General features: G+C 36.3%; 1 protein-coding gene across 1 annotated transcript; it reads left to right on the plus strand.

Annotated features, from left to right (window-relative positions):
* Positions 1-3,492: 3,492 nt before the first annotated feature.
* On the plus strand, positions 3,493-23,330 carry LOC128220216 (major facilitator superfamily domain-containing protein 1-like). The gene is made up of 13 exons (XM_052928506.1): positions 3,493-3,695; positions 5,482-5,690; positions 6,116-6,183; positions 6,684-6,792; positions 7,436-7,532; positions 8,644-8,742; positions 13,595-13,706; positions 14,081-14,137; positions 15,114-15,270; positions 20,189-20,286; positions 20,711-20,823; positions 21,629-21,749; positions 22,814-23,330. The coding sequence occupies exons 1-13, from the start codon at positions 3,545-3,547 to the stop codon at positions 22,827-22,829; spliced, it is 1,407 nt and encodes a 468-aa protein (XP_052784466.1). The 5' UTR covers positions 3,493-3,544; the 3' UTR covers positions 22,830-23,330.
* The last annotated feature ends 1,451 nt before the right edge of the window (positions 23,331-24,781 follow it).

A 24,781-nucleotide genomic window follows, 5' to 3' on the forward strand; every position in this document is an offset into this window, starting at 1 on the left:
CCCCTACCTGTTTGGACTTTTCAACCCCTAAATCAAAGACTTTTCAACCCCTAGTTGAAATATTTTGATAGCCATATTGAAGACTTTTCAACCCCTAAATCAAAGACTTTTCAACCCCTATTATTTTTGTCAGCCAGATGTTGTCTTTTTCATTGTTTTTGCAAGAAACTTAACCAGTTGTTATTAAAATACAATTAGAGATTTGTGTGGCTTATTTGTTACACTTTTCTCCAAAGTATTGGATGAAGTTTACAAAGGCTTTGCCTTAATTTACTAAGCACTGGTGATGGTTAGGTTTATTCAAAAAAATATTCCGAACATTAACAATGGTACGGTAAAGTAAGATTTTGGTGCCTGGTTACTCCGAACATGCAATTGTTGTATTATTCTGAAGGATATTACATATCTCATATATTATGTACAATGTTATTACCATAATTGTGTTCTTTAAATAACAAATTTGAATAATTGCAAAAGAAAATGAATGCAAAGAAGAATTTACGGAACATTCTCCCTTGTGCCTGTAGAATGCCAATAAAAACCTAAACTTGAACATCTATAAAACTTTCATTGCTTTTAAAAAAGGTCAACAGTGGAAAGTTTTTTTGTAGTACCTAGATTGCTATTTCAGTACAGTTTGATTTTAATTCTTGATAATGTATTATCTAAAAATTCAGATTTTGCGGGTATAAATAAATAAAAATATATTTTTTGTTTGATTTTAAATCCTGAAAATTATACACAAAATGTATCAAGATGGCCATAGTTTGGAATGATGGCTATGATATTAGAACCTTAATTTAAAACTGTCACTTTCAAGTTACTATAACCTCAAGTTAAAGGTGTTATGAAGCCCCTTTATCCCTTAGGAATGATTACCATGTCACACGTCTTGCCCATTAATGGATGTGCGACCTTCATTCAATCGTTAATTGCATAAAGCAATACAATGCTTATAGCATTTTTTACATTCATACCACTTAATAATAGAATGTCCTTATTTTTTTTAAACTGAGAAATAAAAAATGTTAATAAAATCTTATATTCCCCTTATGGTGATAATTAAAGAAGTCCAACTTCAACACATGTAACTTATGTAATTTGAAAGCATTTGGAACTCAATATATAATACATTTTTATCATCTTTGAACTCAATGTATACTTTTGTATTTCTTAAACATTGTCTGCTAAATCATGATATTTTGAAATATTATGAAGAATTTTATTCTAAAGTTCAACTCATTTTATTGTCTTTTTTATTGATGACAAAATGTTTTTAAAAAGTGTTTAAAAAAACTAAAAGAAAAACCAAAGCTTTTTCAATTAATTGATGGAGCAGTACCATGTACATAATGTATTGTATGAGGATATCCTCAGGGAGATAAGGAAGATTTATGGCTAAATGACTAAATAGCTAAATGGACAGTCGAGCATTTTTTTTTTACTTATTTCAATGAAAATATTTAATGAATTATTGTATTATCATGTGTTTTAAGTATGTATATTTTATATGTATTACATATTTTTGTTTGTTATATTTTTAGTCTTAATATATTCTTGATTTTTAAAATAAATTTCAAAATAAATTGTTTACTGTTGTAGTTATTTTCTTAAAAAGGTGAGAAATTAAGGGGTTGAAAAGTCTTCGTTTATTAGGGGTTGAAAAGTCTTTGTTTAAGGTGGGGTTGAAAAGTCTTAGCACTGTTAGGGGTTGAAATGACAAAGGGGTTGAAAAGTCTTTGATTTCACAAATGACAAAGGGGTTGAAAAGTCTTGGGGTTGAAAAGTCTGACAGCCTCTGAATGTACTTCTCGTGTACATGTAAACTAGTATGTGATGTACTATATCCGATATTAATTATGCATTACTGTATTTTGTATTATTTATTGTTATGAATTGCTTGATTATCAACCACATTATGTAAATGTGAACAGATGAAACACGTACTTTACATATATATTATGTGATATCACTGTATATGTTTATCAATTGTAAATACGTTTTGCTCTTCATAATTGGAGGAAATAAATAAATATATATCCTTCATAAGAACCATTGTTTTGGACATGCATTCATTATTTTCAGTATATTAAAACAATTGTATTCATTGTGGTCAATCTTATTTGGGAGTAGGCTGAGTGCATCTTTAAAACAAAAGCTGAACATGCTGGATCTACATTATCTACTTGTTGTTAAACATTTCACCGCATCGTTAGCGCTCCTAATCGGGATTGCGCAATTTTCTCATAAAAACGTTACTTAGTTATTTCTAATGTTGTTTAATAGATGGGAGTAGGATTTGCTATTGGTCCCAGTTATTAGTTTAATACGGTATGTCTATGTATCTATCTTCTTTATTTCCTACATTAATGAACATGGTGTAACGTGCCGGCTGTATGTTCAATCGGTGTCGTAGAGCTTATATGGATCGCTCTTATATAAATTTTCCTCAGGCTACTTTGCCTTATGATTGAAACAAATGATTCGAAAAATGATTGGTAAGTTAAAACATAATCAACCATTTAATCCTGCAGGGTTAAAAGATTATGCATTGGTTTATATGAAGCTCAATCACTTTAATGATGAATGGCTTTCTCTTACGGGAGCTTGTTTATTGGCGATGCAAAATACCTGAACTTTTGTCAGCGCACAGATCGCAATGCCCTGTGGCCAACGCAGATGCCAGGTTTGAGGCTTACTAGAGTTTCTAGCCACCAGCTCCGTTCAACAGACTAGATCGCAAATTAATGCTCTATGTATCTGGCTACTTGAACTGGAACGCTAGATAACCCTATAGATGTCAAGTTCCTGGTGCCTTTTTATCCCACAGATCGCAATGCTCTGTAACGTTAATGTAAAGCCGTTTGATTTTTTCTGTACCCACTGAAAATGGTGCAATTCCATTTTAATAAATATTCACTTATATATATATAAGATAACGACAGTTATCAAAGATAAGACATCAAACTGGGCCTTTCTGGACCGGGCCTTTCTGGTACTGGGCCTTTCTGGTACAGGGCCTTTCTGGTACAGGGCCTTTCTGGAAGTGGGCCTTTTTGACCCGCATTCGATGGAAATGCAGCGATAGTTCGCGTGATAATTGGACGTGCACTTTATGACATAAAGGAACTTTACTTAGTTTCTATAAACTTTCAGGTATTCTTTAATGTCCATCTTTTTGTTTTCATGACGTTATCGATGACATTTATTTCCAGAACAGTGTCCCTCCCAGTAACCCTGAAAACGGGCCTCATACATAGTTCATTTCAATTATAAATACATACCCGGCCTGGTATAGTGTCATTCGTATTTGATAATGCAATAGTTTGAAAAAAGGAAGAAGAATACAATATATAACCGAGCTCTCCACATATAGTTAGGTAGTGTAGCCTACAAGGGGTACGATTTACCATTTGAATGACTTCTCCAATCGGAACACTACGGACGAGTACTTTTTCATTGGGGCTATTTTTTCTATTTATAGTAACAAATTGCGCGTGACCGTCACGTGATTGTCACATCGAGAGAAAGGAAAACAACAAAAATGTCTGAAGACACAGAGAAAACTCCCCTGGTAAAAACTTACGAGGAGGAAGATGAAGTTCTCACAGGATGTGGAGCGACTTTGCCATGTAACCCACGGAGACCATTACATCGATACTTGGTCCTTATCATCATGTGTTTTCTTAGTTTTGGTAAGACACTTTCGTACCCACTTATTTCGTACATTGGGGCTGGGCATGTGACTGTGAATCTAATTTTCAGTGCAGTACTCCCCCACCACATTTATACCACACATTACTTTTGCATATTGCACAAAAAAATTACTATCAGATGAACAGTATGTTTTTTAGAGTGGTAGATCATGTAAACTAAAGCTTTTATTTGTGCTGAATGACTGGTGTCACTTGGCCTCAATAATCTGGTACAGTATTCAGTAAACCTAGAAGGAAAAGTGCTCTGGGTGTGGGGCTGGAACCCACGACCTCCAGAACACTAGCAAGGCACTCTAACCAACAGCTAACCAAGAGCCTGGTTCTAACCCACACACACTACAATAATCATGCTCGGGCAACTTTTTTAACATTCGGACATTCATTATGTTCCCATTGCATAGAGTCACCAAAACAAAGCCTCTAAAGCAGCTTTTTATATGGACTAGATATAATTTATTTGAGTTTGATACAATCTACTTAAAACTAGCCAAACACTGGTGAAGAAATTGTGATGATACGGCATGGATAGATCTGTTAGCTTGGTTGCCAGACTTCCCAACCAGCATGGGTCTGTAAAAGGCAGTACCTTAACAATGAAAATATATGAGGTTGAAAACTTGCTAAAATCACTTATGTAAGAAGTGACATCCAGCATTTTCTTACATCAATTTTTAGAAATGATAAGAATTTTAATTTAGGATTCAAAGCAATACTTCATTTATCTAAAAGTAGCACTGATCTGATAATATATGAAATATAGAATATAATCTAATAATTGATGGATGATATCTGGGACTGATACTACTGAATAACAGTAGTCCCAGATAATATGAATAATAGATATTCTTATTCAATTTAATGAATGTACATAAACAATGGACAGTGGGCAAATGAGGTCACGATGGCAAACCTTGCATTGGTGATGATCACCTGAGGCTTGTTCAAATTCATGAAAAAATTATGGCAAGCACAAAAGTATCTTTGTTATTTTGCAAATGAAAATAATCCTTATGCATTGGAAAAAAGGTTGTTCCAGGATATTAGGATAAGGGCTTGTTCATGTAAAAGTCAGAAATTGGTGACTGAATGGAGCACATGTTAATTTTCAATTTATGCCCTTTTAATGTTTTATAAGACTTTCTATTGTTATTGTTAGCTCCTGTCATTGTTACATGAAAAGAGTTTTGGAAACCTGTTTTATTCATCAATCCAAACAATGGATCTGGTAAACATTACTATATCCACAGCCACTAAAATAAACTCAGATGAAAATCATTATATAAGGTGAATAGCCCTGCATTATTATAGCAGGCTTATATCAACAGTAGACAAGATTACAAGAAGTCCATAAGTCAAGCACCAATAAATTGACTTGCTTCTTAGGGTTAAAAGTACAAAGTCTACAAATGGGCAAACTTGTTAGAACATGCCTAAATAAACATGCTTTCAAATTGCTCTAAATTACAAAATCTACCATAATTTGCTTTAAGAAATAAAAAAAAATCATTTTAAGGATGATAGCATTGAATTTTATAATATTTGATATTGTCAGAATAGCTCAATTTACAATATAAAAACCCCCAACACACTCAAGAAATATAATAAACAACTCAATGACTTGTTTTTACATCAATGTTCATTTTTGGATCTTTAAAATTTTATTTCAAAGGTGACTGGTCACTATAATATGGTATGTTTCCCCAAAAGGAAAGACCTAATGTTTTGCCTAAAACCCCTGAAATGCTTATGATTTCTTTGATTTTAGGCAGCTATTTCTGCTATGACAATCCAGCAGCTCTCCAGGACAACATGGTGCGGGACCTTGACATCTCCGTGGGTCAGTTCATGGGCTTCTATTCGTGGTATTCCTGGCCCAATGTTATCCTCTGCTTCTTTGGTGGCTTCCTCATTGACAGTGTGTTCGGTGTCCGTGTTGGGGCTATCATATTCAGCTTGTTTGTGACTGTGGGACAGGTAATTGTTTAATTGATTAGAGGCAGTATATTGGGACAGGTACTTACTGTTCATTAACAAGTCGTTAACTTCAACAAAGTTCTGAACAAAGTCTCATTGCTGTTTTTCTTTCAAATTAATATTCCTTTTCTAATTCCAATGAAATCTACAGAATTAATTCTATTTGGAGTTTCTGTTATATAATATTTGCAATGCATTAGCAACATTAAAGAGGAAATACATTTTTTTAAATATATAGAAAATGAAATAATTAAGTGGAAATGCAAATTAAAAAGGTTTAATATGATCTTAACCCCCTATGATTGTTGAAAGTACCATTTAATAGTTTGTATATATGTGAAACTGGGTTTGTTCTTGTTTTTCAAAACTGCGAACTTGTTATTTTATGTTTTGAAATGTTTATCACGTTTTTATTTCATTTTCAGGTTGTGTTTGCGATGGGATCATTTTTGAACAAATACTGGCTCATGTGTGTTGGCCGATTCATATTTGGGTATGGCGCTGAAAAACTTTGTGGCAATTATTGTATAATTAAATACGTAATACATATATGTTCAATTTTATCACTTTTGCACTCTGTATTTACAGGCTATAGTTGTTTGAAATGGTGAATTGTGCTCTCCCATCACATTAACTAACACTAAGAGTCTAAGACAATCCTGTTATCACGGTGTTCTGTAAAAAGTAGTCTGTGGAGGGGGGAGGGAGAAATCTCAGTATCTTGGTGACTACAAACCAACCTCGCTTACCCTTGGCTGGGAATCAAACAAGGGAAATCTTTGTAAGAAGCAAATGTTATAACGACTGCCTTTAATCAGAGTGACACTTAAAACAAACTGATCTCAAATTTTACTTTGCTAGATTTTTTTGAAATTAGGAGCTTCTTGGTGAAGTATGGAACATCATTATCAGAAAAAAACAGATTTGAAAATATTGTGAAATTAAAACAGTAATATGTTAACATATTTGTATGCAACCTTTTTTTAATTTCAGCATTGGTGGGGAATCCCTGGCAGTTGCTCAGAACACGTACGCTGTAAAATGGTTCCAGGGGAGGGAACTGAACATGGTCTTTGGTCTTCAGCTCAGCTTCTCCAGAGTGGTGGGCCTTGTTTTTGTTCTCATCCAGTATATTTTTTAAGAAACTTTAGCTTAATGTGTTAGTTGAGGAACAACTAAACTTAGGTAAAAAACATAAAAAATGAGCTGCATCCAGCAATTTTAGGTCTTGTGAACAAAAATTGACTTTTGATTCTTAAACTAGTGTAGTATAGGGGTTAGCCTCTCATTCAAGAGGTTGTTGGTCTTAATAACCCCTGGAGGCATGTTTTCTTGACATCTTAGACCCTTGAATCACCTAAGCTTTCAGCTCTCTTTACAACCGAGTTGGAAAAGGTAGATAAATATTTTGTGAAATATATATAAGAAATGTTATAAGATGATTACTAAATTTCTATATTAAAAGTAGTAATGTTTTATTGGCAATTAATTCAGGCCAGAAAAATAGCCGAGCATTACTGTAAATTGGTTAAATTTTGCAAAACAAATGGAGTAGCAATTTTTCAAACCCTGTTATATATGTTCAATTTAGCATTGCTTTTCGAATTTCTAAAAATGGCTTTGCAGATTTTAAAAAATGGAAAGGTTGGTCAAAACTGGCATCTCTATTAACCATTGAAAAAAGACCGTAAGAAATTAAAGCAATTGTTCAGTCTTTGTTGATATTTGAATGTTTCTTTTTGCAGGGCAGCACAGTAAACATGAACGTGATGCAGCCGATATACAACTTGGTACAGCACCATTTCACTGGCTACAAGTGTCTTGGCATTGTCCTCCTGGTTGGTATGTGGTCAACTGATTTCATATATTTGGAAAAAAATAATTTTACCTTTCTTTTAAGCTTAAGTTTACTTCCAATGTTTTATGCCCCCAATGGTGAGCATACTAAAATCTGCCTGTCTTTGTGTCTGTGCTGTAACTTGATCATGTAAATAACCTGGCACAGATGTTAGGTACAAATGGTTGACATGTCGGGTGCACAACCCACATCCCTTCCCGTTGAAGGTCACACTGAAAGGTTAATGATTATGTGAATGCTGCACAAAGAGTGTAGGAAGGTGGCCGTGTCTGGGCTGGTCGTGTCTCTTTGTCATGCACAGGGGACTTGATACATAAATGTGATTTGTCACGTGATAGACTTGTGTCCCTTGCTTAAAATAACAGGGCACAGATATTCTGTACATAATGGCACCATGTCAACACCAGGCCCTTATCTCTATGTGTGCCACATTAAAAAATTCAAAGATGATACAAAATTTAAAAGCGATGCTCTCATGAACACTAAAAAATGAAATAAAAACTATTCTTTAAAAACATGATTTTTCTTCGCCGGTACGGTAAATAAATTGAAAAACTTTTGTTTTGTATTTCCTGTAGTACATCCTGTGTCTATTTTCAGGCGGGTTCATGTGTATCCTGTAATACACCCTGTGCCTATTTTCAGGCGGGTTCATGTGTATCCTGTCATCCATCCTGTGTCTATTTACAGGCGTGTTCATGTGTATCCTGTAATGCATCCTGTGTCTATTTTCAGGCGTGTTTATGTGTATCCTGTCATACATCCTGTGTCTATTTTCAGGCGGGGTCATGTGTATCCTGTCATACATCCTGTGTCTATTTTCTGGCGGGTTCATGTGTATCCTGTCATACATCCTGTGTCTATTTTCAGGCGGGTTTATGTGTATTCTGTAATACATCCTGTGTCTATTTTCAGGCGGGTTTATGTGTAACCTGTAATACATCCTGTGTCTATTTTCAGGCGGGTTCATGTGTATCCTGTAATACATCCTGTGTCTATTTTCAGGCGGGTTCATGTGTATCCTGTAATACATCCTGTGTCTATTTTCAGGCGGGTTCATGTGTATCCTGTAATACATCCTGTGTCTATTTTCAGGCGGGTTCATGTGTATCCTGTCATTGATTTGTGCTCTAGCTCTCGGCTATTTTGACAAACGAGCAGACCGCATCTTAAAAAGAGCTAAAGTGTCTTCAGGTTGGTATTGCACACAGTATTGTAATAATGATAGCATTTCAGTATGTCACTTACTCATATTTGATGGATCATGGACTTTCAGGTTTGCCATTTTTACTCACTGATTTTTAGGTTTTTTTTCGAAGAAAATATGTTAGGTATTGTGATAGCCTTGTTGTTCTAGTCAGTATCATGCAAATACATTAGCCATAACTTTTATGCCCCATCCATCCTTCTGTCAGTCAGTATTTTGCAAATTTGTGTCGCTCAAAACTCCAATACTAAATTACGTAGAGTCAAGAAACCTTGGTGGAATATTATTGAGGTGATGAAGTTTTGCGCCTTGGGTTTTGTTTCCCACTGCATTTAGTTAAACAGGAGTTATGGCCCTTGAATAAGCAAAAAATTCCAGGATCAGATGGCTCCAGACCATTTTTGAGAATCCAGTAAATCTTAAAATTAGAGGGGGGGGGGATACAAGTCTCTAAGTTCTGTAAATATACTGGTTAGTTCCAGGGTTCCTTCTAGAGACGAGATATCGAGAAATACATCCTGTGCAATCATCATTCATTTGCATCTTTCCATTGGACGAAAGCTTCCATCTAGTCCAATCAAATCACTATACTGAGAAGCTAAAGCAATGGTGTCTTGCTGAAAACATATGGAAATTTGAATAATCTTTTTACTTTTTAGCTCCACTGGCCGAAGGCCATGGAGCTTATGTCGTCACAGATTGTCCGTCGTGAGTGCGTGCGTGCGTGCGTAAACTTTTACTTTAAACGACATCTCCTCTGAAACTGATAAGCGGATTTTGACAAAACTTCACAGGAATGTTCCTTTGGTGGTCCTTTACCAAAATTGCTCAAATGGTTCCGGTCCATTGCACAATATGGCCGCCAGAGCTAAAAATAGCAAAATCTTTAAACGACATCTCCTCTGAAACGGTTCGGCAGATTTTGATGAAACTTGACAGTAATGTTCCTTGGGTGGTCCTTTATTAAAATTGCTCAAATGGTTCTGGTCCATTGCACAATATGGCCGCCACAGCTAAAAATAGCAAAATCTTTAAACGACATCTCCTCTGAAACGGATAGGCAGATTTTGATGAAACTTGACAGAATTGTTCCTTGGGTGGTCCTTAACCAAAATTGCTCAAATGGTTCCGGTCCGCTGCACAACATGGCTGCCAGGGCAAAAAAATAGAAAAACCTTTAAAGAACATCTTCTCAGAAACCGATGATCAGATTTTGATGAAACTTAACAGAAATGTTCCTTGGATGGTCCTTTATCAAATTTGCTTCAATGGTTTCGGTCCACTGCACAAGATGGCCCCCAGAGGTAAAAATAGAAAAACCTTTAAACGACTTCTCCTCAGAAACCGATGATCGTATTGCAATGAAACTTGACAGAAATATTACTTGGGTAGTCCTTAACCAAAATAGCCCAAACAGTTCTGGTCTGCTGCACAACATGGGCACCAGAGCTAAGAATAGAAAAAAACGTTAAACTACATCTTCTCAGAAACCGATTATCAGATTTTGATGAAACTTTACATAAATGTTCATCGGGATGCCCTTTAACCAAAATTGCCCAAATGGTTCCGGTCCGCTGCACAACATGGCTGCGAGAGTTAAAAATAGAAAAACCTTTAAGGACTTCTCGTCCGCAGTCTTCACGAAAAACATTTTAACCTACTAGCCAGTTGGACTAGCATAATGGCATATTTTACTAGTCCGAATGACAATCTAGTAGTCCGACTATTTTGCCACATTATAAAACTGTATGCTTGAGGTAAATACCTATTTCAATTGAGCAGCTTGCAGTTTGAGTAAACATTTCTTTATTATGATGCTCATGCAGTGATAGGGAGTGACATCCTTCTGTTGGGAATAGTGCTCCTTGTTTTTCAGAACCTATGGGTACTATGTAAAAACAAAAGGCATCTTGCTTGAATAGACTGTAATAATATCAACATGGTTAGAAAAGAAATGCCATGCTTTAATAGCTTTGATTACATTTTACTACTGAATTACCTCCCTTTAATAGAAAAAAAAATAATGTCTTAATTTTTCACGTATAGCATCTTTAAATAATTTTTAAACAATAATAATTTATGAGTAAACATATAAGCATAAAGTTCTCACAAAAAGATCAATTTAAAAACCTTACATTTATACATAGGAAAGTATATATAGACTGAACATTAATTTTCGTTTAAGTGACATTCTGAAAGTTTATGAAACAGCTATTTTTAGTAACTTAAATGGCCGAAAAGTGTAAGTGAAACACCAAGTCGATTCTATCTCGTCAGTTCTTGTTCAGGCTAGATATTTGCTTCATAATCTATTCAGATTAAATGTTAACCGATGATCAGATTTTGATGAAACTTGACAGAAATGTTCCTTGGGTGGTCATTAACCAAAATTTGTTAAATGGTTCCAGTCCACTGCACACCATGGCTGCCAGAGCTAAAAAATAAAAAAAACTTTATACGACTTGTCGTCGAAACCGATGACCTTTTTTCGATAAAACTTGACAGAAATGTTTGTTTGGTGCTCCTTTACTCAAATTGCCCAAATCATTTCGGTCAACTGCACAACATGGCAGCCAGAGCTATTAAAGTAAAAATTTTTTTTAAATAACTTCTCCACAAAAATTGATGATTGTATTTCTATGAAACTTGACGAAAATGTTCGTTAGGTGGTCTTTGCTTGAACCTTTTGGCCAGTGGAGCACAGGCACTGATGTGCCTCTTGTTTTATTTTGTAACGTTATGGAGAATGTATATTAAACCAAGTGGCTGAGAGCCACGGAAACACCGCAGATGTTGTTGATTCAAACAGTAGGAGCAAAATTCAAAGGGATTGGCTAGAAACAAAAGTGAATGGTCATCCGTATACCAAAATACATGTCATCTTGCATCTGCAAGGTTGACATAGACAGAAAAGCAGAATGTGTTGTTTATGATGGCTTCATCAGTTACTAGTTTGTTGTTTAACTAACTGTTTTGATTTATTACTTTACACAATGTATGTGTGGGATAAAGATTATTGAAAAAAGAGTTTGATTACTCTAACTGATGCTTTGAGTAATATATACAAAGTTGGTATGTAGTTTCATGAAAAGTATTGTATGAAATATTGATTTATTGCTCTGCATATGAATTTGGTTGCTACTTCATTTGTTGTAAGTATTGACATTCCAGTTTGCATCAAAATTGAAGCTAGGAGATCCCTTTATAGGGCTTCTTCGGCTAAGGGGGTGTTGCCACCTTTTCCCTGAACATAGGATAGTATTACTCCGAACATAGGATAGTATTACTCCGAACATAGGGTAGTATTACTCTGAACATAGGATAGTATTACTCCGAACATAGGATAGTATTACTCCGAACATAGGATAGTATTACTCTGAACATAGGGTAGTATTACTCGGAACATAGGATAGTATTACTCTGAACATAGGATAGTATTACTCCGAACATAGGATAGTATTACTCCGAACATAGGGTAGTATTACTCCGAACATAGGATAGTATTACTCCGAACATAGGGTAGTATTACTCCGAACATAGGGTAGTATTACTCCGAACATAGGGTAGTATTACTCCGAACATAGGATAGTATTACTCCGAACATAGGGTAGTATTACTCCGAACATAGGGTAGTATTACTCCGAACATAGGGTAGTATTACTCCGAACATAGGGTAGTATTACTCCGAACATAGGATAGTATTACTCCGAACATAGGGTAGTATTACTCCGAACATAGGGTAGTATTACTCCGAACATAGGATAGTATTACTCCAAACATAGGGTAGTATTACTCCGAACATAGGGTAGTATTACTCCGAACATAGCATAGTATTACTCAGAACATAGGGTAGTATTACTCCGAACATAGGATAGTATTACTCCGAACATAGGGTAGTATTACTCCGAACATAGGATAGTATTACTCCGAACATAGGGTAGTATTACTCCGAACATAGGATAGTATTACTCCGAACATAGGGTAGTATTACTCCGAACATAGGATAGTATTACTCCGAACATAGGATAGTATTACTCCGAACATAGGATAGTATTACTCCGAACATAGGGTAGTATTACTCCGAACATAGGATAGTATTACTCCGAACATAGGGTAGTATTACTCCGAACATAGGGTAGTATTACTCCGAACATAGGATAGTATTACTCCGAACATAGGGTAGTATTACTCCGAACATAGGATAGTATTACTCCGAACATAGGGTAGTATTACTCCGAACATAGGGTAGTATTACTCCGAACATAGGGTAGTATTACTCCGAACATAGGGTAGTATTACTCCGAACATAGGGTAGTATTACTCCGAACATAGGGTAGTATTACTCCGAACATAGGATAGTATTACTCCGAACATAGGGTAGTATTACTCCGAACATAGGATAGTATTACTCCGAACATAGGGTAGTATTACTCCGAACATAGGATAGTATTACTCCGAACATAGGGTAGTATTACTCCGAACATAGGATAGTATTACTCCGAACATAGGGTAGTATTACTCCGAACATAGGGTAGTATTACTCCGAACATAGGGTAGTATTACTCCGAACATAGGGTAGTATTACTCCGAACATAGGATAGTATTACTCCGAACATAGGGTAGTATTACTCCGAACATAGGATAGTATTACTCCGAACATAGGATAGTATTACTCCGAACATAGGGTAGTATTACTCTGAACATAGGATAGTATTACTCTGAACATAGGATAGTATTACTCCGAACATAGGATAGTATTACTCCGAACATAGGGTAGTATTACTCTGAACATAGGATTGTACTAGTACATACTCCAGTATTACCTTAATTATGTTACAGATGAGGTGATTCGTGTGAGAGATGTGAAGGATTTTGGATTCAAATTTTGGCTGCTTTGTATCATCTGTGTAGCCTACTACGTGGCTGTCTTCCCATTTATAGGCCTTGGACTGTAAGTTTGGCCGTCACATATCAACGCACATATTGTGTGATCGCTATTTCTAATATTTCAGAGCAGATGCACTTTCAATTCAATTTGTCAATCTCTTCATATTATTAATTAATTTGAATTTTTTTACCGATCTTTTTATGCCTTTTTTGAGAAGCCTCAGTGTGTGTTTAAATAAATTTGTATAAAATGAACATTACAAGATGTATAGAGCAAAAAAGCGAATTCTGTAAGTTTCAAAATATATTATTATAGAAGTTCTACCATTAAACATGTTTGTTATAACTTTAGGACCATTTTGCTTTGAGATTATAAAAAAGTATTCATGTAGATATTAATATAATTTAAGAATAATATGAAAATCATTTTCATTTCAGTGTGTTCTTTGAAATGAAGTTTGGAATGGATCCCAAACTGGCTAATAGTGTAAACAGGTTAGTATATATACGTCAAGATTTGTTGAAAAATATCGTATATGGTTGATAATTGTACCCACATGTCAGGGGCATGGCAAGCCATATGAACATATACATAACACCAGTCTGTCACTGAGGAAAATGTACAGTTATTTTGTCAAGACTTGTAAAGAAGTAAAATAATTGGGGTGTGTCACAAGCACAATGGCCTAGCTATACAAGGTACATGATAATAGAATCTTAAGTCAGGAATATGATAACAAGACACATTAGCTCATTGAGCTATGTTTATTTGAGTTTATCAAGGTCTGCCCGTGCCCATTGGCTGCATTATGGCTTGACCCTGCCTTGACGCCATCATGACTTAAATTGTCTTTAAATGCCATAAGTGACATGAGATAGAAGTGAAATCAATTCGCAGTCAAATCCAGACATTGGAAGACTTGAAGAAACAGAGTGAGATACAAGAGATCCAGGTGCGATACCCTAGCTTTTTGCGAAGAGACTCTTGGTTCTTTAACGTGCTCTGTGTAAAGCACCGATACACGGGATACAACTTTCCTGGGTTGAACCAGTACCTATACTGAGTACACCACTTTTCCAAGCACTACCCTTTAAATGCCGAGCGCCAGGCAAGGAAGCTACTTGTACCAACTTTTAATGTCTTTCGGTATGACGCAGCCCGGGATCGAACCCACGACCTCCCGCGGACGCCTTTAAGCACTAGGCCACGGAGACGCTGCTCATTGAGCTATTTTCAGACATGTACCTTAATAATCAAATGAATTGTCGAGAGAAAGCTGTCAAAAGTCAGAAGCTTTTGTTTATGTTGCATTTAAAGATGCATGTACATGTATAACTTTTGAAGGTCTTCTGAAGACAGGTTCAGCTCTATTGTTTAGACAATAACTTGTTGAGTTAATAGAGTGGTTGCATTTTAAATACCAGTGCAAGTGAAGTTGGAGATAAATGTGTGTTTTATGTGTGTTTCCAGTCTGGTGTACATTATATCAGCAATTGCATCTCCACTGTTTGGTTTCCTCATCGATAAATCAGGGAGGAACGTGTTCTGGGTGATTCTGGGAACGTTCGTTACCATGGCGTGCCACGGTCTACTAGCTTTCACATTCGTCACACCTTTCGTTGGCATGGTGAGTAGGGGCTGAGTTGAAGGGTCAGGTACTAAGATACTGAGTTGATGGGTCAGGTACTGAATTGATGGGTCAGGTACTAAGATACTGAGTTGAAGGGTCAGGTACTAAGATACTGAATTGATGGGTCAGGTACTAAGATACTGAGTTGAAGGGTCAGGTACTAAGATACTGAGTTGATGGGTCAGGTACTAAGAAACTGAGTTGATGGGTCAGGTACTAAGATACTGAGTTGATGGGTCAGGTACTAAGATACTGAGTTGATGGGTCAGGTGCTAAGATACTGAGTTGAAGGGTCAGGTACTAAGATACTGAATTGATGGGTCAGGTACTAAGATACTGAGTTGATGGGTCAGGTACTAAGATACTGAGTTGATGGGTCAGGTACTAAGATACTGAATTGATGGGTCAGGTACTAAGATACTGAGTTGATGGGTCAGGTACTAAGATACTGAGTTGATGGGTCAGGTACTAAGATACTGAGTTGATGGTTCAGGTGCTAAGATACTGAGTTGATGGGTCAGGTGCTAAGATACTGAGTTGATGGTTCAGGTGCTAATATACTGAGTTGATGGGTCAGGTACTAAGATACTGAGTTGAAGGGTCAGGTACTAAGATACTGAGTTGATGGTTCAGGTGCTAAGATACTGAGTTGATGGGTCAGGTACTAAGATACTGAGTTGATGGGTCAGGTACTAAGATACTGAGTTGATGGTTCAGGTGCTAAGATACTGAGTTGATGGGTCAGGTACTAAGATACTGAGTTGATGGGTCAGGTACTAAGATACTGAGTTGATGGGTCAGGTACTAAGAAACTGAGTTTATGGGTCAGGTACTAAGATACTGAGTTGATGGGTCAGGTACTAAGATACTGAGTTGATGGGTCAGGTACTAAGATACTGAGTTGATGGGTCAGGTATTAAGATACTGTCATCTTGAGACAAAAGCCATTTTTAGCTCCACTGGCCGAAGGCCATGGAGCTTATGTCGTCACAGATTGTCCGTCGTGAGTGCGTGCGTGCGTGCGTGCGTGCGTAAACTTTTACTTTAAACGACATCTCCTCTGAAACTGATAAGCGGATTTTGACAAAACTTCACAGGAATGTTCCTTTGGTGGTCCTTTACCAAAATTGCTCAAATGGTTCCGGTCCATTGCACAATATGGCCGCCAGAGCTAAAAATAGCAAAATCTTTAAACGACATCTCCTCTGAAACGGTTCGGCAGATTTTGATGAAACTTGACAGTAATGTTCCTTGGGTGGTCCTTTATTAAAATTGCTCAAATGGTTCTGGTCCATTGCACAATATGGCCGCCACAGCTAAAAATAGCAAAATCTTTAAACGACATCTCCTCTGAAACGGATAGGCAGATTTTGATGAAACTTGACAGAATTGTTCCTTGAGTGGTCCTTAACCAAAATTGCTCAAATGGTTCCGGTCCGCTGCACAACATGGCTGCCAGGGCAAAAAAATAGAAAAACCTTTAAAGAACATCTTCTCAGAAACCGATGATCAGATTTTGACAGGGGTGGTAAAATTCCGGATTAATCCGGAATTCCGGATTTAAGGCCTCACGGATCGATTTTGAGATTAATGTAAATCCGTTGAGTTTTTTCTAGGGGGGGGGGTACAGGGAGCGATTCTAGCTCAGATCGAACAATATGGGTACGAAAGGTGAGTTTTCCAGAAGTGTAAAGCCGGAAATTATCGAACCTATTTACGTCTTGGCAGTCGAGCTATATCATTGGTTAAGCTAGCATCGGGTGATTACGGAAATTACCGATGGGCCTAGAAGACAGTATCCGCAGCGCGTTCAGTAAAGATGTTTGCGGCGAACGTTCGCTATTTGGTTTCCCGCTTAACGTGTATGCGCTGCGTTGCAACAGGGATACAAAACAAAACGTTTGCGAGCGTTTTGTAAACGCTCGCCTGACTGAACGCACTGCTGGATATGACAGACGACGAAGACGAATAAACGAGTATTGGAAAAAAACCGACCACCACCAACTTCTAAAAACATCGATTTGTCGATTTAAAGGTATATTTACCATTTATTTTTAAGAGAAATTCCCGAAACGTTTCTTTTTTAAGTTAATAGAATGTGATCAAACTGAGAATGGCTTTTGCGCATGTAGCAATATTTAGGACATCGCGATTCGGATTGTGTCATAATAATCGATTTTTTATTTTACAAATTTTATTTGGCCGATTGAAGTTTACGCTGTTAAACCGTTTCTTTATTGTTCCCATAATGTTTGAAGCATTGTTCTCAATAAGAAGAGGCTGTTGACTATAATGGAAGGTTCAAATGAAAATTTAAAAAAAAATGAATATACATATTTTGTAGTAGTAATATATATTAAGTAGGAGCAGTCAGTTTATTTTCTATTTGAGACAGTTCAACAAAACTTCTTGAGGACCCAGTTTGAGTGAGATTTAATTTCTATAGTTGTAATTTGAATTTCCAGGTATGTTGATGGTTCCAAAAGTCAGGGATGATGAACAGACACCTCGGCCAGTGCATCCAGTTGTTCCTGTCAATGACTGACAATTCAATGCAGAGGCCATGATACTTGGATATTTATGGCTGAACATGACCTTCCATACTCCCTGGCACCACATGTAGTGAGTCTTACTTAAGACACTTGCCAAAGATACAAAAGCTCTCAGCAAATTAAAACTTCAAAGGTGTACAGCATCATATAAGATGACTTAGGGAGAGGCAAGCCATTTCAATGATGAACTTGTGGAGGAGTTAAGTGAAACTCGGTTTTGTTTGACAGGTCAACAAACACAAACAATGAGAAAACTGTTGCAGCTATTTTTCTGCTATAGAGAAAGAAATAATGTTGAGACATTTGGCCTCCTTAAAAATCACAAGAGCTGATTCTGAATCAATTTTTAAGGAATTTGAAAGCCTGTTTGAGAGACTTGAACTGACGTGGGACAATCTGGACAATCTAATTTGTGTGCTACTGGACTCATGTAACACCATGAGGGGAATTTTTTTTGGCTTTGAGACCAGAATACGTCAACTTGTCCCTCACCTCATAGACATTGATGGCGACACAGTCCAACATGACCACAACGGCTCACTGCCAAAGCATTTACAGTCCCGTTTGGATATTATTTGGAATAATAATTAATAATATTATATTCTCATCAAATGTGCAGATAATGGAATAAATACTCTTTATGATATATAAAAATTGAATAAATAACACTTTTACAATAAACATTTGCAAGCTTGATAATTGATATGTTGTTCATTATTATAAATCAAACATCCCACAGTGTAGACTGTTCATACACAGGCATTTGATCATAGCCAGTTGAGTTTTATGGGAAGTGGACAACTGAACCAAAATGCCAGGTACATGTCTTATGCCTGTGACTTCAGGTAAAAAAGTAAATTTAACTTTGTTTGAAGACAAAGGTGTTTAACTTCACTGCTAAGATTCCTGATAATTGTTCTGATTGCGGATGTCTCCTGTTGAACATAATTATATCTACCAAACCGAAAGGTGTACTCCTTGAACACTATTCTAAGGCAAAAAAGGGTATGAGAAACCCTGAAATACTGAAAGCTTCGGGGGGCTTCGCCCCCCTTGTCCCCCCACCAGGGCTTTGCCCTGGACCCATCGGGGGCCTTTAGCGGCCCCCTGAACCCCACCCAGACATTTTCAGGATTGGCAACTTGGCTCTGTTATCATCCCTGTTTTGATGAAACTTAACAGAAATGTTCTTTGGATGGTCCTTTATCAAATTTGCTTCAATGGTTTCGGTCCACTGCACAAGATGGCTCCCAGAGGTAAAAATAGAAAAACCTTTAAACGACTTCTCCTCAGAAACCGATGATCGTATTGCAATGAAACTTGACAGAAATGTTACTTGGGTAGTCCTTAACCAAAATAGCCCAAACAGTTCTGGTCTGCTGCACAACATGGCGGCCAGAGCTAAAAATAGGAAAAACCTTTACACCACTTCTCCTCAGAAACCGATGATCAGATTTTGATGAAACTTGACAGAAATGTTCCTTGGGTGGTCATTAACCAAAATTTGTTAAATGGTTCCAGTCCACTGCACACCATGGCTGCCAGAGCTAAAAAATAAAAAAAACTTTATACGACTTGTCGTCGAAACCGATGACCTTTTTTCGATAAAACTTGACAGAAATGTTTGTTTGGTGCTCCTTTACTCAAATTGCCCAAATCATTTCGGTCCACTGCACAACATGGCAGCCAGAGCTATTAAAGTAAAAAATTTTTTTAAATAACTTCTCCTCAAAAATTGATGATTGTATTTCTATGAAACTTGACGAAAATGTTCGTTAGGTGGTCTTTGCTTGAACCTTTTGGCCAGTGGAGCACAGGCACTGATGTGCCTCTTGTTGAAAGTCCTTTTGCATCTATTTGTTTTGAACAAATATTTAATGATAAGCCTAGTGTTGAAACATACATTTCAAGTGAAAAAATTGAGCAATTTGATACTCTAGAATACATGTAAGTCATCATTCAGGGCTGTCTTTATATTGATTTGGGGTCGAAGTTTCTCATTATTCCCTACCTTTAAAAATGAATAATTTCTCCCATTACCTCCAGCCTATCCTTTACTTGAAGGAAAAAAAAACACATTTGAGCAGTTCTTTTTTTTTATATGCTGTCATTTGTTGGAATCCATTTATATGAATATGACTCTCCTTTACAGATGACACATCAGTACATATATGTGATTATATTATGGTATAAGTGATATTATTTTTATACAATATCCCCTCCTACTGACAAAATTCCCTTTTGGATGGCCGGCCCCATTCAACAATACCCGAATACAGCCCTGGTCATGTGTTTACTATTAAGTACTCAAGTGTAAGTCATATTGGTAAGAAGTAAAGTATCATACCTTTTTTCACTTTCAGGCTGTAATGGGACTGGCCTACTCTGTTTTGGCCAGTGCACTCTGGCCCATGGCCTCCATGGTGGTGAAACAGCACCAGTTGGGAACAGCATACGGCATGTTAGTACATAAGTATCCCCTATCAAATGTTGGGACCTTCTACAGTGGATATAGAATTGGCATATCCGTCCATTGTTTGTCCATCCATCCTTGTTGATCCATACTTGTTACATATGAACATACATTAATGATACTTATGTAAAGAATGTAAAACCATAGTGTGGTGGTGCACATGCAAGAAATATCTGGTCGAGATCTGTAAAACAACCTATTAATTAATTATCAAAGCTGTTTTATGGAACTCAGAAAGTAGTCTGGTTATGAATGTTTGACACAGTCGATAGATAATTGGAGATGTTTTAGCAAATTCTATAATTGATTTAAGAACGCAGTGATTATAAACTTGACTCTAAATTAACATTGAAACTAATACAATATTTAAATCAGAAAATGTGAGTATAAAGCTGATTTGTGTTTGTTTTAGAATGCAGGCTATTCAGAACCTTGGCCTGGCAACCATATCAATAGCGGCAGGAAGCATTGTAGACAGCAAGGGTTATCTCATTCTGGAGGTTTTCTTTCTGGCCTGTCTCAGTAGTAAGAGCACTTTCTTTTACATAAAAAATAAATACTTGTAGGCTAATTTAGATGGAAGTAAATTGAATTGAGGTCTTGCTCTGCTCATTTAGGCAATTTGAACCCTTTCTGGCACTGCGCCTCCAGACTAATGGACACTGCAAGGACAAGCAGTAGTCTGAAATTTAAGCAAGACCCTGTTTAAATGCATATGGATCAAGACACTAAATGATGAACATACAACAAAAATATTACACAAATACCAAGGTATCAGTCAATGTAAGCATTACCACAATGGCATGGATAGTTTTTACTTACAATAGTAAGTTTAACAGACTAAACCCTGAATCATGTTGTTGTCCTAAGGGTAGCATTAGCCCCAATGTAAAGACTAGCTCCAGCATTTATGCCTGCTCTGTTGACTTAGGTTATATGTTCTTTTAATTAAGGGAATATGTAAATTCTTATTGTTAATTGCTATCAAGCATGTTTTCATAGTTTCCCTGTCGAGAATGATATAATCATACACAGAATGATTGATACATATATCTGCATTTATAAATTGAATAACCTTTTATTCTTTTATTTCAATTAAGCACTAATGATGAACCATGTGTTACACAATTTAAACTAAAATAAGACTCAATAGTAATGAAGAGTGTAATTTACTGGTTGTAAATCAATTACTTTTACAAGTTGTTGAGACTCCTGCCCAATCTCTGGTGTACAGATCTTTTCTGTTTATTATTGGAGATGTCATCTTATTATTGGAGATGGTTTCAGTTGAGATTGATTAATGCCTATCTATTGCCCATGTTCATTACAGTTGCGCTGATAGCTGCCGTGGTGTTGTACCTGTTTGATGCAGCGACGGGAGGGGTGTTGAACAAATCGGCCAAACAGAGAAAGAAGGAGAGAGAGATTGCTGAAGAGGAAGCGGAGAGGGAGTAAGTACAGGCTGTTTTTGTTTTGGTGATTATGATACCCATCATTCAGTTATATTCTCAGCGACAGTATTATTTCTTCTCAAATGTTGAATAAAATATCCTGATCAGAACTTTTGTCTTTTTGTTAAAAACACTTTTTTTCTAGTTCTCTATGGCAAACTGAAGTTTATTGTTTTTAGAATTAAAAAATAGTCCACAAGTTAATAGTTAAAAAGAGTGTATTCAGAAAAGGATGTGAAAAATCAAATGAAATTTTCCAATTCCAAGGATTTTGGTCATTTTTTCGAAATACTGAAACAACATTGACCTTAAGTATAATGTATTTTATTATTCAGTCTACACTATTTGAGAAGTCTTATGATGTATTACCTATTTTGAAAATTACCATAACCCTATGTTACGGACACATCACAGTGGATTATACTCCGCATACAACATAAATCATGAAAACTAAGCCATTGGAAGAAAAGTGTTTTTTTTTTATCAAGATGACACAAATCTGAAGGATGAGAGGAGGCAGAAAGTGATGTTTGACCTTCATGTTTCATACATACGTAAACACAATTTGATGGCCAAAGTTTATTCCACTGAATATCTTGAAACAATCATTTTAAGTGTATTTGTTTTATCTTCGAAATAGGTCACTCACTATCACTCGTAATGTCATAGCCTTGGTGTTGTTGTAGAAGACATGGCTCTTTACATTGTGTGATTACTTTTAACATGACCAAGTTGAAATAAGACTTCTGAATGAACGAGCCCGAATTCTGACAATTGTTCTTGGCATCAACATATTTACCTAACATCCAGAATTTGAGCAAGCCAGAAAAGCATCTTACCAGTGCAGGGTTTCCAGGCTTGTGCTAATTTTAACATTTTATTTCTTTAAAAACATTGTGCAAAGGGATCATTCTTGTATGAAGAAGACTGGTGTTTGCACTTTGTGTACTCATTAGTTAAAATATTGGTTATCCAGAGTTATATTTCCTCGCCATAAGTACCGACTTTTTGATGTCCTTTATAAATCAGTAATCATTGATATATCACACCTTTCTTTCTTCCAGGAAAGCCATAAACTGAGCCATGGTGTGCCCCTCTGTGGTGCTATCTCTACATTCCAGTGCCAAATTCTCATTTTACCAGAAACATTTTAATTAATGTACGACCAATTAAAATTATGTGGCGTTTAAGAAACTAAGGGAAAATCAAAAGTTTTCTTATACAGCGCTTGCTGTGTTTAAAAAAAGTATGCTTCTTTATTACATGTGCATGTACATTGTAGTATGTAATATAATGATGTATATATTGCATTGTTATTTAGAAATATGACATTTATGATTAAGAATCTTGGTTATTTGCTGTGCAATAGTCTGAATGGTTATATGTTTTAATGTTTAATTTGAGACTGAGAGCTTTGCATGATGTTTTACATGGTTTTGGAAATGCTTCTTACTTTTTGTCAAAGAAAAGTCCTATATAACATCATGTTTTTGTGTGTAAATATATTCAGATGCATTATCTGGAATATTTTATTGTTGAAAATGTGATAAAAATATTTTGATTAAAATTGAACATTTTAAATCTCTGTTATACAAGTAAATTCAATTATTCATGTTTTTAACCAGGATTCACTATGTGGATGACGAACGTCGTTGTTCGGGCGGGCGGCGTCAAACTCACCTATGAAACTGAATAATTTCAGTAAGGGTTGACATATCTTGACCAAACTTGGTCTATAGGAAGAGTTTATGGATACCTTTCATGGGATTGTGTTTGGGTCCCTAGAGTCAAGGTCAAGGTCACTGTTACTAAAAATAGAAAAACAGTTGAAACTGAATAACTTTAGTCAGGGTTCACATATCTTGACCAAACTTGGTATAAAGGAAGAGTTTATGGAGATCTTTCATTGGATTGCATTTGGGGTCCTTAGGGTCAACGTCACTGTTTCTAAAAATAGAAGAATGGTTGAAACTGAATAACTTTAGTCAGTGTTCACATATATTGACCAAACTTGGTATATAGGAAGAGTTTATGGAGACCTTTCGTGGGATTGGGTATAGGGCTTCTAGGGTCAAGGTCACTGTTACTAAAGAATTGTTGAAACTGAATAACTTTAGTCAGGGTTCACATATCTTGACCAAGCTTGGTAAGGGCGGCATCAAACTCATCTATGAAACTGAATAATTTCAGTAAGGGTTGACTATCTTAACCAAACTTGGTCTTTAGGAAGAGTTTATGGATACCTTTCATTGGATTGCGTTTAGGGTCCCTAGAGTCAAGGTCAAGGTCACTGTTACTAAAAATAGAAAAACGGTTGAAACTGAATAACTTTAATTAGGGTTGACATATCTTGACCCAACTTAGTATAAAAGAAGAGTTTATGGATACCTTTCATGGGATTGCTCTTGGGGTCCCTAGGGTCAAGGTCAATGTTACCAAAAAGAGAAAAACAGTTGAAACTGAATAATTTAGTCAGGGTTCACATATCTTGACCAAACTTGTTATAAAGGAAGAGTTTATGGAGACCTTTCATTGGATTGCATTTGGGGTCCGTAGGGTTAAGGTCACTGTTACTAAAAATAGAAGAATGGTTGAAACTGAATAACTTGAGTGGGTTCAATGAATTCTTTTCAGGATGATCTACTAAAATCACCGATGATAACAATATCTATATGTGCCATGACAAAATAACATAATCATCTTTATTAATTGATTAACATTTCCCTTTAATATTCATTTCCACTCTTATGCATGCTTCCTGTCTTCTGTGTATATCCTCCAACCAATTTGGCATGTTCTTATAGGGTTATATACACACACAAACACACAACAATTCAACTTAATTATAATTCTCACAACACAGGCTAAAGTTCTGTCAATCATTGAAAACCTGGTTTCGTCGCATTGCGGCGTTTCTTTTTTTGTTTTATTTGCCTGTTGGAAGAAAAACGGATCTTATGGTCACCCATGGCGGGCGAGCAGTGGGTAAGCTATAGTTGTGTTTACCGTTTTGTCAAGACAGCTTGCAGTGA

Source organism: Mya arenaria, chromosome 15 (assembly GCF_026914265.1).
Source record: "Mya arenaria isolate MELC-2E11 chromosome 15, ASM2691426v1".
Lineage (NCBI taxonomy): Eukaryota > Metazoa > Mollusca > Bivalvia > Myida > Myidae > Mya > Mya arenaria.